Genomic DNA, 14,955 nt, shown 5'->3' with positions numbered 1-14,955 from the left:
GACAATATGTCCGTCGGAGCGACGGAACTCAATGAGGGCGGTAATACACCGGCTGACTGCACCCTGTGATACATATTGTTGGGATTTTGGAATTAATGCAGTAATAATGCATTTAATAGCAACGTGTCACCTGGTTGACGGGCTTCATTGTGGATATAATTTGTCAGTCAACTTACAACGCATACTAGTTGATAACTATGTATGTATTTGATAATAACTACATATATAAAAGATACATTCTGTATAAAAAAAAACTATAATGATATCAGATTAGTGAAGGTTTTAAACCACATTTATATGCAAAATAAATATTTTTGATACCTTAGGATGTTAGGACTTACTAGGGTAAGGACACGTAGGAAGTAGTTTTTGAGAACTAGAGAGTTTCAGCGACATCTAGGATAAGTGATCACCGCAGCCCTACTATCTCACAACAATAAGAGGAATGAGAAGCCTTGGGGAACACCAGCGCTTCATTATATTGATAATATGACTGGAAGAATGGAAGTCCCTATAGAAGCGCCTAGAGTTCTATTGGACGAAATATATACATTAACTAGCTGAGCCAGCAAACGTTGTATTGCCGATATTAAAATCGCGATACAAAAGTAACTGTTGATCGTAGGTGGGTGGAAATTTGAAGTTGTATGTATTTTTTAATGTTGACTCATAATTCAACCAATTCAAAAAAAATGTTTGGCGTGGACCATCCTTAACATTTAGGGGGATGAAAATAAGATATTGTCCGATTCTCAGACCTACCCAATATGCACTCAAAATTTCATGGGAATCGGTCAAGCCGTTTCGAAGGAGTTTAACTACAAACACCGCGACATGACAATTTTATATATTAGATATCCAGAATGACTTCTCCCTTACATTCAAAAACTGCCACCCATCAGTTGTCAGGTGTAATAAAAGATCTCCAGGTGGTCGACTCCGAGAGTTAGACTGACGATTGATGATGGCGAATATCTAGACGTGCCTTAAGAGCCGGCAGATTACAAAGTTATGGTTTAGCGCACCTGAACAAATGAAACAGTCAACACCCCGAGCATCAGGAAATCAACGAACACTGAGACGGATGTTTGTCCCATCGGCATTCGCAGCGGATAAGTTTTATGAATAAGGCAGCTCTTGACTTCGCCGCGCGATTAATAAATAAATAACTAAGATTTTAGGGCAGGTTGCAGTGAAACCATCACTATCACTGACACCCCCCCCCCCCTTCCCACGCACTCCCACTCGTGGGAATCACAAAACAAATAAAGTCGAGTATATTGATTTCTAGCAATGTGTTTTATGCAGTTTCTATTGTTCTATAATGACGGGTACATATCGTTCGTTTCGATCTTGCTAATTGTTATTTATTTTATCGAATAAATAAAAACATGATAACATGTAAGGACTGTTTTCAATTTGTTTGAAGTATTTATTTATTAAAAATTTCTAAAATCACAAAATTCTTGAAATTACATATATATACAAAAAACGTGTTCCTGCAAACAAAACTTACCTACAAAAAAAAAACAAAATCAATTTGTCGAAAAAATGTTCAAAATTAAATAATAAATTACAATATTAATCGTTAACTCGTCCAATAAAACATATTATAATATATTTTATATAATTGTGTTGGTATTACATCTACAAAAATGTGTTTAGCTCGCTTGTTAGCAATTACAGTAAAGTTATTTACATATTCTTTGGTATTGTTTTACCCTAATTTGCGCGCTTAACTTGTGCTCAACATAGCAATATTAATGATGTGGCTATGTTATCTAATTTATAAGTACAGTGCGTTAAGTATAAGGTAAGGTAATGGGGTATGTAGTGCTCTGGAGTCTTCTTCAAAGATTGTAAAAATAGGGATTCAATTGTTAGCATTAGTAAGCGTCATTAAAGGCTAAAGAGCTGATGAGAATCAAAATGGCGGCCTGCGCTGTGACACAGTCCGTCTCCCACAGTTTATATTTCTGACAAATGTGTAGCCCGTTATATCAACTAAATAGCCAATACGATATCAAGTTAGCCGTGAAATTAAGTATTACGATATCGAGGTGGCTTCAGAGATTGTTCGGTAGTACTGCTTCGATTAGCTAAATATCTCATTTATCGGTTATATTGTTACAAGTGACAATTACTTTGTCGGTGGATTTGGTTTTTTTATCCTTTTGGATCTGTTCATCCGAAATATTTAGTCGTAGCGGCACTGGCCGGACATGGGTTTCAGCAAATTTAACCTTCTTAACAATTATTATCATCGAATGCTAGTAAATTAACCTTCCGTAATCGGCAAATGCCCCAGGGACTAGATTTTTCAGATACACCAAAATCGAAAGTGCCGTACGGCTCACTATTCCCTCACCAAGTTCTGACCCTTATATTGTTTATAAGATGTTTTATTTTGCATGGTCTTATAGCTAGTTTCAATAGCTTTCAGATACATTCACTCAAATAATCCTCATTATAAGTAATCCAATCATATACGTAAAATAATACGCGTTGACAGAACGCTGCCCGTGCGACAAAGTCACGCCGATCTGAGTGGCCATAAGCTGTGTGCTGCCATATTATATCTTCTAAGAGCCAGTCTTTGAAATACATTTACAAAACATTATTTATAAACTATCTACTAGACTATGAAAACTAAAACAATGATTCATATGTTTATTTATTATCATCATACTCGTATAAATAAACGAATCGGTTGTCACTGTGTTTGTACATGTATTTAGATGACATAGTCACCGCGGCGCAAGGTGTATCCTGCAATCTTATCACATCAGCTGTCTGTATGTTTGTACCGGTGAAAGATCCGCTGCAATCAAATATGTGTTATCTGTTTTCATCTACCATCAAGCATTCCTGATATCAAAATAATCAAAGACATGACATAAGTTTGAAAATGAAATAATTGCAGTACGGCGATTGGCGACTTAATTTTAGGGCTTAATCCAGCTTAGTTTGAAAGCGAACAGTTGCTTAAAACGTAGTAGATTCCGGCTATCTCCTTTTTTTACAAGATTATAGCCGTCATTTGTCAATCTATTATTGACTGCACATTTTTAACAATCGAGTAAATCGCTTTTTAAACGCTTTTTTATTAGCTTCACCTGTATGTATATTTGTTAGTAGCCGACTCATATGGGCCCGATTATGACCCACTTTCAACGGCCAGATTCCGTTCAAACTTCGTAGATTTATCGAGGACCGATGACAATACATTAATTTGATAAAATAATTCCATTTTTCAATTTGTAAAATAAGATTTTAGTTTATTTATATATTTTTTTTCATTTATTGTCGATAAGGCAGGAATTGATGTTCATTTTAAATTTCAACCATTTCTTTTCAACCAAAGCACGTTTTTTAGTTTTTTTATAAACTACTTTTATTTCTTAGAGAGTTTGGCTAGGGTGAAAATAATAACAATTTGAAGTTGTGGACACCTGTATACCAAATGTGAGTGTAGTGCCTATTTGTAATATCAACATTATAGCTACTTATTGCTATGCATAGAAACACGGAGCTAATAACAAAAAAAAAATTCTATTTGTCTGTTCCCTTAATCGATTAAGATGTGATTTTGATTACTATATATTTTATTTAATAAAAGACTTGCATGATGCCTTTATTTATTTAAAGTACGTGTGGATTGATGCATCTACTGTACTTAATAACTCTTTTTTTTTTCTTTTAATTATTAATTTACCTTTTTTTTGACGTACTCGTGTAATTTAGTATTTGACGTTTGGGTATTTTTGTTGCATCACTTTGCATATATTTTAATTGAAATTATTTGTAAATTGCATTAAAAATAAGAACTTGTAAGTTTCTTGCTCGTTCTTCTTTAAGGAAATCTGCTTTCCGAATGAGCTGTACGAAGAAAATGACACATTTCATAGTAATATGATTTGCCTATGAAATAAAATATTGTTGATTTGATATGATTATGTTTTCTTACTGGCAAAACAATTTATAAGAAGTAACAAAAAAAATTATGTCACTTGTTAACATATTATTAATATTTTTCCTATTTTTACATTTTAGTGAGCTGTCTCTATTCTCATGGGCGAGGGGACAATCGTTTCTTGTAATTCCAGACGATCTCGACGAGCATTGCTAGCAATCGAGATGAGTGTACATTTTTTTGGTACCTGTTTCAGATGACTTAAAAACATCGCAGGTTAATTATTAAGTTAGTGGATGGTGACATTCGGAGCCAGATCGGATTTTTTTATATTTTATTCATGAAAATAAGGGACGAGACGTCGTTCAGTTGATGGTAACCGATACGCCTTGCCCATTACAGTGCAGTGCCGTTCAGGATTCTTGAAAAACCAAGCCGTCATCTTGAGACATAAGATGTTAAGTCTCATTTGCCCAGTAATTTCACTAGCTACGGCGCCCTTCAGATCGAAACACAATATTGTTTACACACTACTTCACGGCAGAGATTGGCGCCGTTGTGGTACCCATAATCTAGCCGGCATTTTGAACAAAGAAGCTTCCCACTGGTAAAACATCAAACAGCTCTTCGGAACAATCCTTACAGACAATCGTAGTGGTATCTGGTAAGTGTGGAACGTGCAAACGTTGGCAATTTGAGTATCCGCTGGTGCTGACGTCTGCGTGAGTCACTCGCTCTCGGAGCAGCCCTGCGGATGTGATGTATCTACCCGCCTCGCCGAGGACGCGGCGACATCCTGACCACTGAACATATCTAACTACTGTCGTATATTTATGGTTATTATCTACTGGCTGATGCCCGCGACTTCGCCCGCGTAGATAGAGGGTTTGTAAAAATAATAAACAAGTTTGTTATTGAAGATAATCTCACGTATTATTCCAGTTCCGGTTCCCGTTCTCAACATGAATATGAAGCTTCTTTCGAGGAAGTATGCTATGGCAAACTAAACCTACTTAGGTATAGTTATAGCCCATCGACGTGAAATGTTTTTTTTTAAATTTAGCCTTAAGGGAAAGGATATACCTTTCCCAAGCTCTAGTCTATCTCTATACCAAATTTCATCAAAATCGGTTCAGTAGCTCTGTCGTAAAAGCGTAACAAACAAACTTACATTCTCATTTATAATATGAGTAGAGATTTATACAAATGCATTTGATCATTTGGTTTATGCTTGTGTGATAACCCATGTTACGTTTATTTTTAAATTCATATCGATAGATTGTTTCAAAGGTCATTCGATTTCTGGTATACAAAGACATTAATAGCTTTTCTTGTTTGTCTTATACCCGGCTAAATATTTTTAAATTATAATGTCTCGATTATCGTCGCTATTGTATCTTACGGTATTGTTGTTGCCCCAGATATATAATACAAAATAAACATTAACATACCTCGAACAGGTGCAACACTTAATAACTCTCTCATCTCATCACTCTCACACCATCCACTGCAACACATGAATATTATATAATGAGCTTTCATATTAATTATAATTCGATAATTATATGATTATGAGAATTATAGATCGATAATTTATTTTTGTGAACATATAGAACTATGTAGTCTTAAAAAATAAATTTTTATTAGGTGAAAATCTTCTTCTTTGTCTTGTTGTTAATAATTATACATGCTCCACAAATAAAATTGGCACAAAATTATAACAAAGCTTAAACCAAGAATATGTAAAATGTTTACAAATAGCCATTTTGCTTACGAATGGTTTGTTAGGACGTATAACGTTTCCCGCGTTTATTTGCAAGGCAGCTTGTCATTCGGAAAACTTCAGAATTATCATTGTATTGACAGTGTTGTCAACGATATTGTAAACATTTTGCATTTTCTTTGTTTATCATCAGTTATAACTTTATACCAAGTTTATTTGTAAGGCCGTTGAAGTAGCCCCCCAGTATAACTTTCTCAAATACCGTGTCTCAATAGTAAATACCCCACGCCAAGGAAGCTATTTCCAACAGTAGCTAGGAGCCCATCTTCACATTACTCTGTCATCGAATGTTACGTAACGCTATTAAAGACACTAAATTATGACTGCAAGACGAGTCATAAACAGTTACATAAACAATATAGAGGCTTAACAATGGAACGCACTCGGACGTTGGTGATTCCGTCTGTCTATTGTCTATTACAGCCCTGGTAATTGCTCGGATGCCGGCTCCGTGAACAGATTACAAATGGTCCAATCCTCACTTAAGACTCTCATTTGATTCACTGTTTGCTATGTCTTTTTTTAATGAAAATAAGAGACGTTCAGCTGATGGTAATTGATACGCCCTACCCAAAAAAAAACCCAAAAATTTCTGAGAGGTACTACAATTGATCGTCATGCTCGTCTCGTGCCTTATTTTCATTAAAAAAAACCTCTAGATAGAGTCTCTTGCTGTTAGACATCCGATAAAAACAGGACACGAATACTAGTTTAGTGTGCGTGACAAGCTACGCATTACACTCGCGATTTTTATGACTTTGTGTTAGTGTGCGTGAATTGCTCAAAATAGATATTAGTTCTTAACTCAATTTTTTCAACGTTTTCAAAGCTGTCATAATCTATCTAGATTCTAGCGGCCTTACAAATAAACTTGGTATAAAGTTATAACTGATGAAAAACAAATAAAATGCAAAATGTTTACACTATCTTTGACAACATTGTCAATACAATGATAAATCTGAAGTTTTCCGAATGTCCGAACAAGTCATTCGTAAGCAAAATGTATTTTTGTAAATATTTTACATATTCTTGTTTTATGCTTAGTTATTACTTTATGCTACTTTTATTTATAAGGACGTTAATGTATAAGTGATGTTCGTTTTTCATCTTGCTACAAAAAAAATATTAAAAATACATACCTACTTGGTTAAATTTATTAAGCTAATAACTTACAATTTAAAATTCGTCCTTTTCAATTATTTTTGAGGATTTGAATATAGATAAAGATGTTACTTTTAATGTATGTTCACAATAGTCTTTTAATACAGATGTTAATAAATATAACGAGTAAAGTATGTACATAACATATTCTACAATGATGCATTTACAGTTTCAGGAAAACTTCTTTTTTTTTTATCAAAAAAAGGGACGAGACGAGCAGGACGTTCAGCTGATGGTAATTGACACTCCCTGCCCATTACAATGCAGTGCCGCTCAAGATTATTGAAATACGCAAAATCTAGCCGGCATCCGGTGCAAAGGAGCCTCCCACTAGTTAACTTATAGCTAGGTAAAAAAAAAGAAATTTTTTCATGTATAATTGTATAAAATTATATATTATTTAAATAATTATAAATAAAATATATTATAAAAAATTCATCATCAGTTTCAGCAATTCTTACGATATCTGTAGGTACTATGTAGTTTGTTGAATGGTGATAATGTTACTGCAACGAAACAAAATACCATCAGATAATTATAATAAAGTCATAACGGCGGATCATAACAAATTCACCTTGGTATATCACCAACGTTCAACTTCATCGCGACCTGAAAGTACCAATGGTCAAACAGGAGATACTAAATGAACTCAAGTCATATGCATTTAAACGTATAAACGCCCATCCAAACGCACTCGCTTGCAATCTGATGAGTAAAAGTTCTTTTTAAGGGTTTATTAACGTATTGGCATTAAAAGATGGATTGGTCACTGGACTAATACCATTTTAAGACTAATTAGATTGCAAGATATTAAAAAAAAAGTGGTGATAATGAAGTCATCATGTAAGAGATAATATATTTGGCGAGTGTTCGTTGAGTGTCGGTTATCTTAGAGTTGATCTTCGGATGAGATCGAGGTGGCGGCAGCGTCGGCCACCGCGGTCGTCCGCAACGTAACGACACAGATCTAACTCTCGTGGAAGAGACATTTAACTATTATTATCTTATCTGTAATTAAAGTGTGAAGAAGTGAGGCCTAGCGGGAGGCTCCTTTGCACAGAACGGCGCCTTCTTTTCTGCCGTAAAGCACTAATCTGTAGTGTGTTTTGGTCTGAAGGGCGTCGTAGCTCGTGAAATTACTGGGCAGTTGTACTGTCACTCAGAATTTTTGTGATTTTCAAGCATTTTGAGCGGCACTGCATTGTGATGGGCAGGGCGTATCAGATACCAACAGCTGAACCTCCTGCTTGTCTCCTCCTTATGGCCAAATGCTCCCTCTGCCTCCCCGAAGCGGATCATCATGTAGATAAAAAACTCAATCTTAGAGATTCCAACTTCTTGATCACGAAGCAGGTAAGGCTTCGTAAGTTATGTAATTATTTCGTTATCCGGTTATTTACAGTTATTATAGTATTTTTTCGTTAATCCGTTGGAAATTTTCACGTCATGAGGTAATCTTAGGCCCAAGTTTACCACGTGGTTCAATCAAGTTTAGGTACCCACCCTGTGTTGTTGCTTTCAACTTAAATAATATTTAGTTATAGTAAGTTTGAAATACCTCGGTTTCTCGGGACAAAATTATAATCTGTAGTATAGAAAATGTATTGAGGTAGGCGTCTTGATTGAGTGTCGTGCCAGAGTTTGGCGAGTCAGCATCTCCTGAGGATGCCTCGTATAGAGGCGAAACACGTGTCGAATTGTTTAAAGACAAATATTGGCGGAATACCAATAAAGAAATCTCAAAACATTTGGATAATCTGTGGTATGGATGAAATATAATTCTGAATGTCTCTACAATGAACTCTAAATCTTTGTAACATAATTGTTTGGCGCCTCCAGGTTCGGGCGTGATAACTTGACGCCTCCTCCTGCCCCCGCCAGCCGACGCACTGTACCCCCCGGACACCCTGGCGGAGCCTGGGAGGAGATGCTAAGCGACAATCATTGTATTATGTTCTTGGAACAGGTCCCCGCACAGAGCTGAGAAACAAATGTTTAGTTTGGATGTGGTAAACGACTCTTGTATTCAAAATATTTGTGGCGCAATACATGTGTGTGGAAGTGGAGTAATATGTTTTGTGACTAATGACAAACATTTCATAATCTTTATATATATAATTCTTCTGTACATGTGTTGACAGTGAACTTCTAAACGACTGGACCGATTTGAATGAATTTTTCTGTGTGTGTTCAAGTGGATTCGGGGATGGTTTATTAAAATTGAACTACCTCCTAAATGGCTGGACAGATTTTGATGATTTTTAAGATTCTTAATACAGTCCATATATAATTCTCCTGCGTATATTAGTGAGCTCCTAACGTCTGGACTGATTATTCAAATTTAACACGGGTGTACAGGACAACGTCTGTCGGGTCCGCCATTAGTAAATATAACTTTTATTTCAGCTCGCGACTGCAGTTGAACTAGTAGCAGTAATCTTGCTGTATTCAGTTACAAAAACCTACAAGCCAAATAAATACTTTTGAGAAAAGCAGCAACAAAAAACATAATATTTAGTAGCAATTTCATTATTTAAAATTCAATCGATAATATCTGACTAAAATCTTTTTTATCTGAAAAAATTATAATATTTTATAACATGCCGCATCCGAATTGCTCCTATTCCTCAACGCCGGTCGGAATGTATCGCCACGCAAACAAACAAAAAATCCCAGTGCGCTATCAGATCGGGACAGATAATGCATTGACCCATTTTATGTGTGAATCACTCATTATAAATAAACAACTTTACAGCTGCACCTCGTGAACACGATGCCCCTTAGCGGCTCCTCGGCGAGCCCGCCCCGCCGATCGCAAATACAACTTTGTCACCATTACGCCTTTTAAATTCAAATGTTTGTAAAATATAGGTTTATTAACATTGTGCCGATCCTTTTTGTGTATTGTATTGAATTTAATAAGTTGTTTGTGTAAGTTATATCAACGACGTGACACCCAGCTTGTTAGTTAATAAGATACCAACTGCCCCGACAGACGTTGTTCTGTTCATATTTAAAAAAAACTCTTGCGGATGTAATTTCGTAAAATCCGTTTTTAGCTTACCTCTACTCGGCGAAAGGAATATAACTACCAAATTTCAAGTCTCTACGCCTAATGGTTCCCAAGATATCGTGATGAGTGACTATATTCGTGGAAATCTCTTATATATATTATATAGACTGACAGGCGCTGTTCTGCCAATAGAAAATGATAAGGATTAGTATCGTATTTGTACAGATGGCTTTAACATTACCGCTTTAAAATTGCCAATTTTGAAAATATTAAAATGGGTATAGTATGTTATCTTTAAGAGATAGACATATGCCATCGCGGACTTTTGTGTATACCTATATATGATACACAATTACACTATACATTCTTATGTTATGTCTCAAAGGGCTGTACGTATGCGCCCGCCCAGCTCTCTTCTACGATACTCCGGATATTCCTTGTCATTGTGGACAGTCTCTTTAATGCTTCATAAGATACATAATAGCTTTAAGGGTAAATGTATACACTTCTACAATAAAGTCCCAGCCACTGTTCAGGCATTATCTATAAATAAATTTAAATGTTTTATAAAAAAATGGCTCTGTCGTAAATCCTATTACTCCACTGCTGAATATCTAAATGATCGGACAGCCTGGGACTAGATTGTGATGTTTTATAGCGATAGAAATGACTGTACAATATTGTATATTTTTATTGAAAAGAGCGCAAAAAAAAGAATGCTGGGAGAGTTTCTTGCGCCGCTTCTTCTCTCTCAGAGCGCCATTTGTTTCCGAAGCGGTAGTAGTATCTAGTAGTATAAGAAATGACATCAAAAAGAATTCTAAAGGAATCAATTTTGAGAAAATAAATGCCTTTTATGCCTTTAATAGTAATTCCCTGCAAACTTTTATCTCCTATTTCATCCCCATATAGATCAAAGTTTCAAATATGCTCGAACGAATGTTTATAAATTACTTCTTATCAATTACTAAATACATAGTTTTATCTCCGAAAATGACGAATATCCATGAAAGCTTTCATCAACGAAATTTGTTAGAGATGTCGGAAAAAATAAGCCGTCTGGGAGCTTTCAACGAAAATGCTGTCTAAACCCTTTGAGATATATCAAAGTAATGTATAGTGGTATTGTGATATGTCTACATAAAAGTCCGCGAATCTCTTAAGGATAACATTCTATATACCTACATTTTAATACTTTAAAAAAATGCTAACTATAAAGTGACAATGTGGAATCTGGTTACGCAAATGATCATTTAATTACTTAATATTATAAAATCTATCAGATATACTTTTTTGCTTCATTTTTAACTCATTAACTTTGATTACACATTTCCGATGGCTTAAGACTACTTTATTTGCAAAAACTTACAAGTTACATCTTTTTTTTTCTATTGACAGAACAGCGTCTGTCGGATCAGCTAGTCTATGTATATATATATATAATGAAAATGGTCTTTGTTTGAGGCTCAATCACGCCTAAACCATTGCCACATCGACATATAACTACTACCATTCAATGCGAAATTTATCCTAGATGGTTATTGGCTACTTATTTTGTATTGTATTTGTAATAAGATGAATAAAATTTAATTTGTTTCCTTTTAAAATTGGCCCAGCAAAGCGGGCGGGAACGGCTAGCTATCTATAAAAATGTAACAGATATTTGTCTCCCCATAGGTACCATAATCTGCCATATAATACTTTTTTGGCAGAGAATGAGACCGATAAATGACCGCAAAACGAAAGTTGGTTTAAAGTCCTTATAAATTTAAAATGGCTTGTTTTCGTGACCTCAAAAAGTATTACTTACACTTAAACGAAATTAATATTATTCATAAAATAGGAGATATCTTTACTCGATATTGAGTGACATGAACCCCGGTGAATAGTTTCAGTAAACCGTTATAAGAGTTGTCTCGGAGATGTAAACAAAGCAATTACGACCAAATATTCCGAGAATTACAGAAATCACTCTATTGTATCTACATCTCATCATCATTTTCTTGGTTGTGTGGCGTTCCTCCACAGCGTGGTTTTCAAAGAACTTTCTTTCACATACAACAAAGCGTGTAACTCCTCTGGTGTTGCAAGAGAATGTGGCTGGCGGTCCACTACGGTGCCTAACGTCGGTGAGCACTAAACATCAGATCTTATATTTAAAAATACATTTATTTGATAACACACTGAACTATAGAGAAACGATAAATAGCTTTTTTTGAACGCAGCCTAGGGCTACCTATCGTTAATTAAACATAGAGTATATTAATTTATTTTATGTTACGCGTACTAAATAATCAATTAAACTATACACGTCTAAAACAATCTTTATATGGTCAAAATATAATGTCAACGTAACAAGTGCTTGGAGTAATGAAACAAATTTAAAAATTGAAATAATTTATAAGTACTCTGTTTTTATAATCTGTAACTCTTTATGTACTCTGTAATCACATATACTTCTTCTAGAAAAGTCGATAGATCTAAGGTAGTCCCATATTTATAAGAGTTTTTAGTTTGATGTACGTTCTATGAAAACTATAATATAATAATATGTCGGGGAAAACGATATAGCTAATGAAATTTTTTGATCATTTAAAAAAAGATAAGTACAAAAAATAACTTACTGAAAGAAGCCTACTGAACCCTGTACTCATTTGCGATTCTTTATTGAGACGTAATGAAATAGAATACGAACTTCCGAAAAGGTCGGTGAAAAACAGTCGGTCAGGGTTAACATACTGCGACAAAACCCAGGTTATCTCGCAATAAGGTTATGCTGTGTGTATGTCTGTGTTGTGGGATAGAAAAGGCAGTATTCATTATGAGCAAGTACTGCCGGGATGAACCGATCGATTCGGATCTCTACTGTAAATAACTGATAAAAGAATTAACTATTAAAGTAAGAAGTAGAGAGAAAGCGACCAGAATTGATCAATGATATAGGTATACTGTAACTACTTGTCAAGATTTTTTGATCAGAATCCTTAATTTCTACGACAACGGGATCATGTCACTACAAAGTGAAGAGACCTTTTCTTCAAACTATTATAACAATCAGATTTTAATAATAATAATATATTTATTTGCAAAAAACATAGTATAAAATGGTGTTAAAATATTATATTAATGAGCTTATACGTTTTGCTAGCACTATTCCTAGCATGCAAATATTACAATCAATATCAGTATTTCTTATCCATGAATTCCATAACTTAAATAATCTAGAATTTAAATTTTTAATGCTACTCGGTAACTATAAACACGACCACAATAACATATACAACTTTTATTATATCATGAAGAACGAGACTTTGTAGTTCACGTTTTGATATGAATACTAGCAGTTCATAACCTCAACTATAAAACAACATTGAGGCATGAATAAATCATAAATAAAAGTTAAATTATCGAGTGATTACGGAGCGCCGCGGCCGGCTCGCTTCACGAAACTCGAGCACAATATTGTTGGACTTTATTGGCCAATTACAAGAGTTGGTTAGATTTTGTAAAAGCTTTAATAATTAGCTATTAGGCTTGAGTGTAATGAGAACTAAATTATAGTGCCGCCAATTGATTGCAGACTTATTTTATAGCGTTCTTAATGTATACGGGTTAATATACTATAGGTATAAATACTTAGTTATATGAATACGAATGAAATTAATTTGGAATATGATAAGTTAGATCCATGGTTTTTGATAATTTATAGTTATTTATTTATGCAACTGTTGTGTAATAAGGGGTATTAAAACACGAATGTGGGTTTTCGGCTTCGCTTCGTGTGATAATAGTATCACATGAGTGTTTTAATACCTAATTATCAACAGTTGCATACAAGACTTCGGGATCAGGGATCGAAAAAAAACTTAGGAGTGTTGTTATGAAATTCAGTACAACATTACAACACTCGTTTGGATGATGTAATGGTTATCAGGTCGTTCGGTGTTTTAATGTTGGCAATAAGCTAACATTAAAACACCCAAAATGAATTAACATAAATAAAAGCATGGGTGTAGATAAAAATAATTACTGATTTTTTTAACCCCATTCTTATATTTTTTTCTGAACTCATTGTAACTAATTCATTATAGTATTGTATAATAGGAGTGTGTAACTTATATAGCTTTTAATTATTTGCTAATTTGTATTACTTTTGATTTGTGGTTTTTATCTTAACGTTGGTTACCTTTTAACTAAAAGTGTCGTATAATTGTTGGAAACTTCACTGGTAAAAGTGAGTTTAAAGGCTTGTTAATATTTATCATAATACTGTTTGTTTCCTATACATGAATAAATAAATAAGTCAATCACAACTACCTATTTTTACTGCAAAACAGCAGTTTACTTGTGTTGTTCCGCATTGAAAGTTGTGGGTACTGGTTGCTGCCGGTTGGTACTGGTTTAATTAAAAGAACAGGCAACCTTCCATATGTAAGGTCACGGTTGCACCGCGATATTATAGGTCGTATCGCGGTACGGTACACCTTGACAATTATTAAAAGAAGTCACTGATATTTTTTATAGCTCATCCAATATTTCTCAATTATTGACTAACTTAACATTACAATTATTACGAAATATTTTATAGACAATGGATGCTCTGGAAGCAGTCTGCCTTTTTATTTTGCTCCACAAAACTTTTTTTTATAAAAATAATTATAATTTTAGTAATTGTACGCCCTGCCCATTACAATGCAGTGGCGGTCAGGATTCTTGAAAGACCCAAAAATTCTGAGCGGCACTACAACTGCGCTTCTCACCTTGGAGACATAAGATGTTAATTCTCATTTGCTCAGTAATTTCACTAGCTACGGCGCCCTTCAGACCGAAATACAATAATTCTTACACATTACTGCTTCACGGCAGAAATAGGCACCGTTGTGGTACCCATAATCTAGCCGTCATCCTGTGCAAAGGAGACACTGGTAAACTAAACGATTCATAGTTAAAACTCTTTAGCTTATAATTTTAGTTTAGTAACATAATTACTATACTATCTAATTAATAACTTAAAAATTCTTATTTGTGATAGTATTTTTTGAATATATAATCATTATAATATTACAAAGAGTCGAATCGGTTGTA

The 14,955-nt window shown here is 34.5% G+C and overlaps 1 protein-coding gene across 2 annotated transcripts in view; it reads right to left on the bottom strand.

Moving 5' to 3' along the window:
- LOC126967690 (protein prickle-like) overlaps positions 1–14,955 on the bottom strand; it is a 190,651-nt gene that overhangs the window by 50,239 nt on the left and 125,457 nt on the right. Inside the window, exon 6 of one of the 2 annotated variants that reach the window (XM_050812276.1) lies at positions 2,771–2,821. The exons of the other annotated variant lie outside the window; for it this stretch is intronic. Coding sequence (XP_050668233.1) covers positions 2,786–2,821 — 36 coding nt within the window. The 3' untranslated portion in view covers positions 2,771–2,785. Of the gene's footprint in view, positions 1–2,770; positions 2,822–14,955 lie in introns of those variants that run through there. 2 annotated transcript variants of the gene reach the window in all.

The sequence above is a fragment of the Leptidea sinapis genome, chromosome 13, assembly GCF_905404315.1.
Source record: "Leptidea sinapis chromosome 13, ilLepSina1.1, whole genome shotgun sequence".
Lineage (NCBI taxonomy): Eukaryota > Metazoa > Arthropoda > Insecta > Lepidoptera > Pieridae > Leptidea > Leptidea sinapis.
Note: the sequence above shows the minus strand (reverse complement) of the source record. Positions and strands in the feature narration are given on the sequence as shown.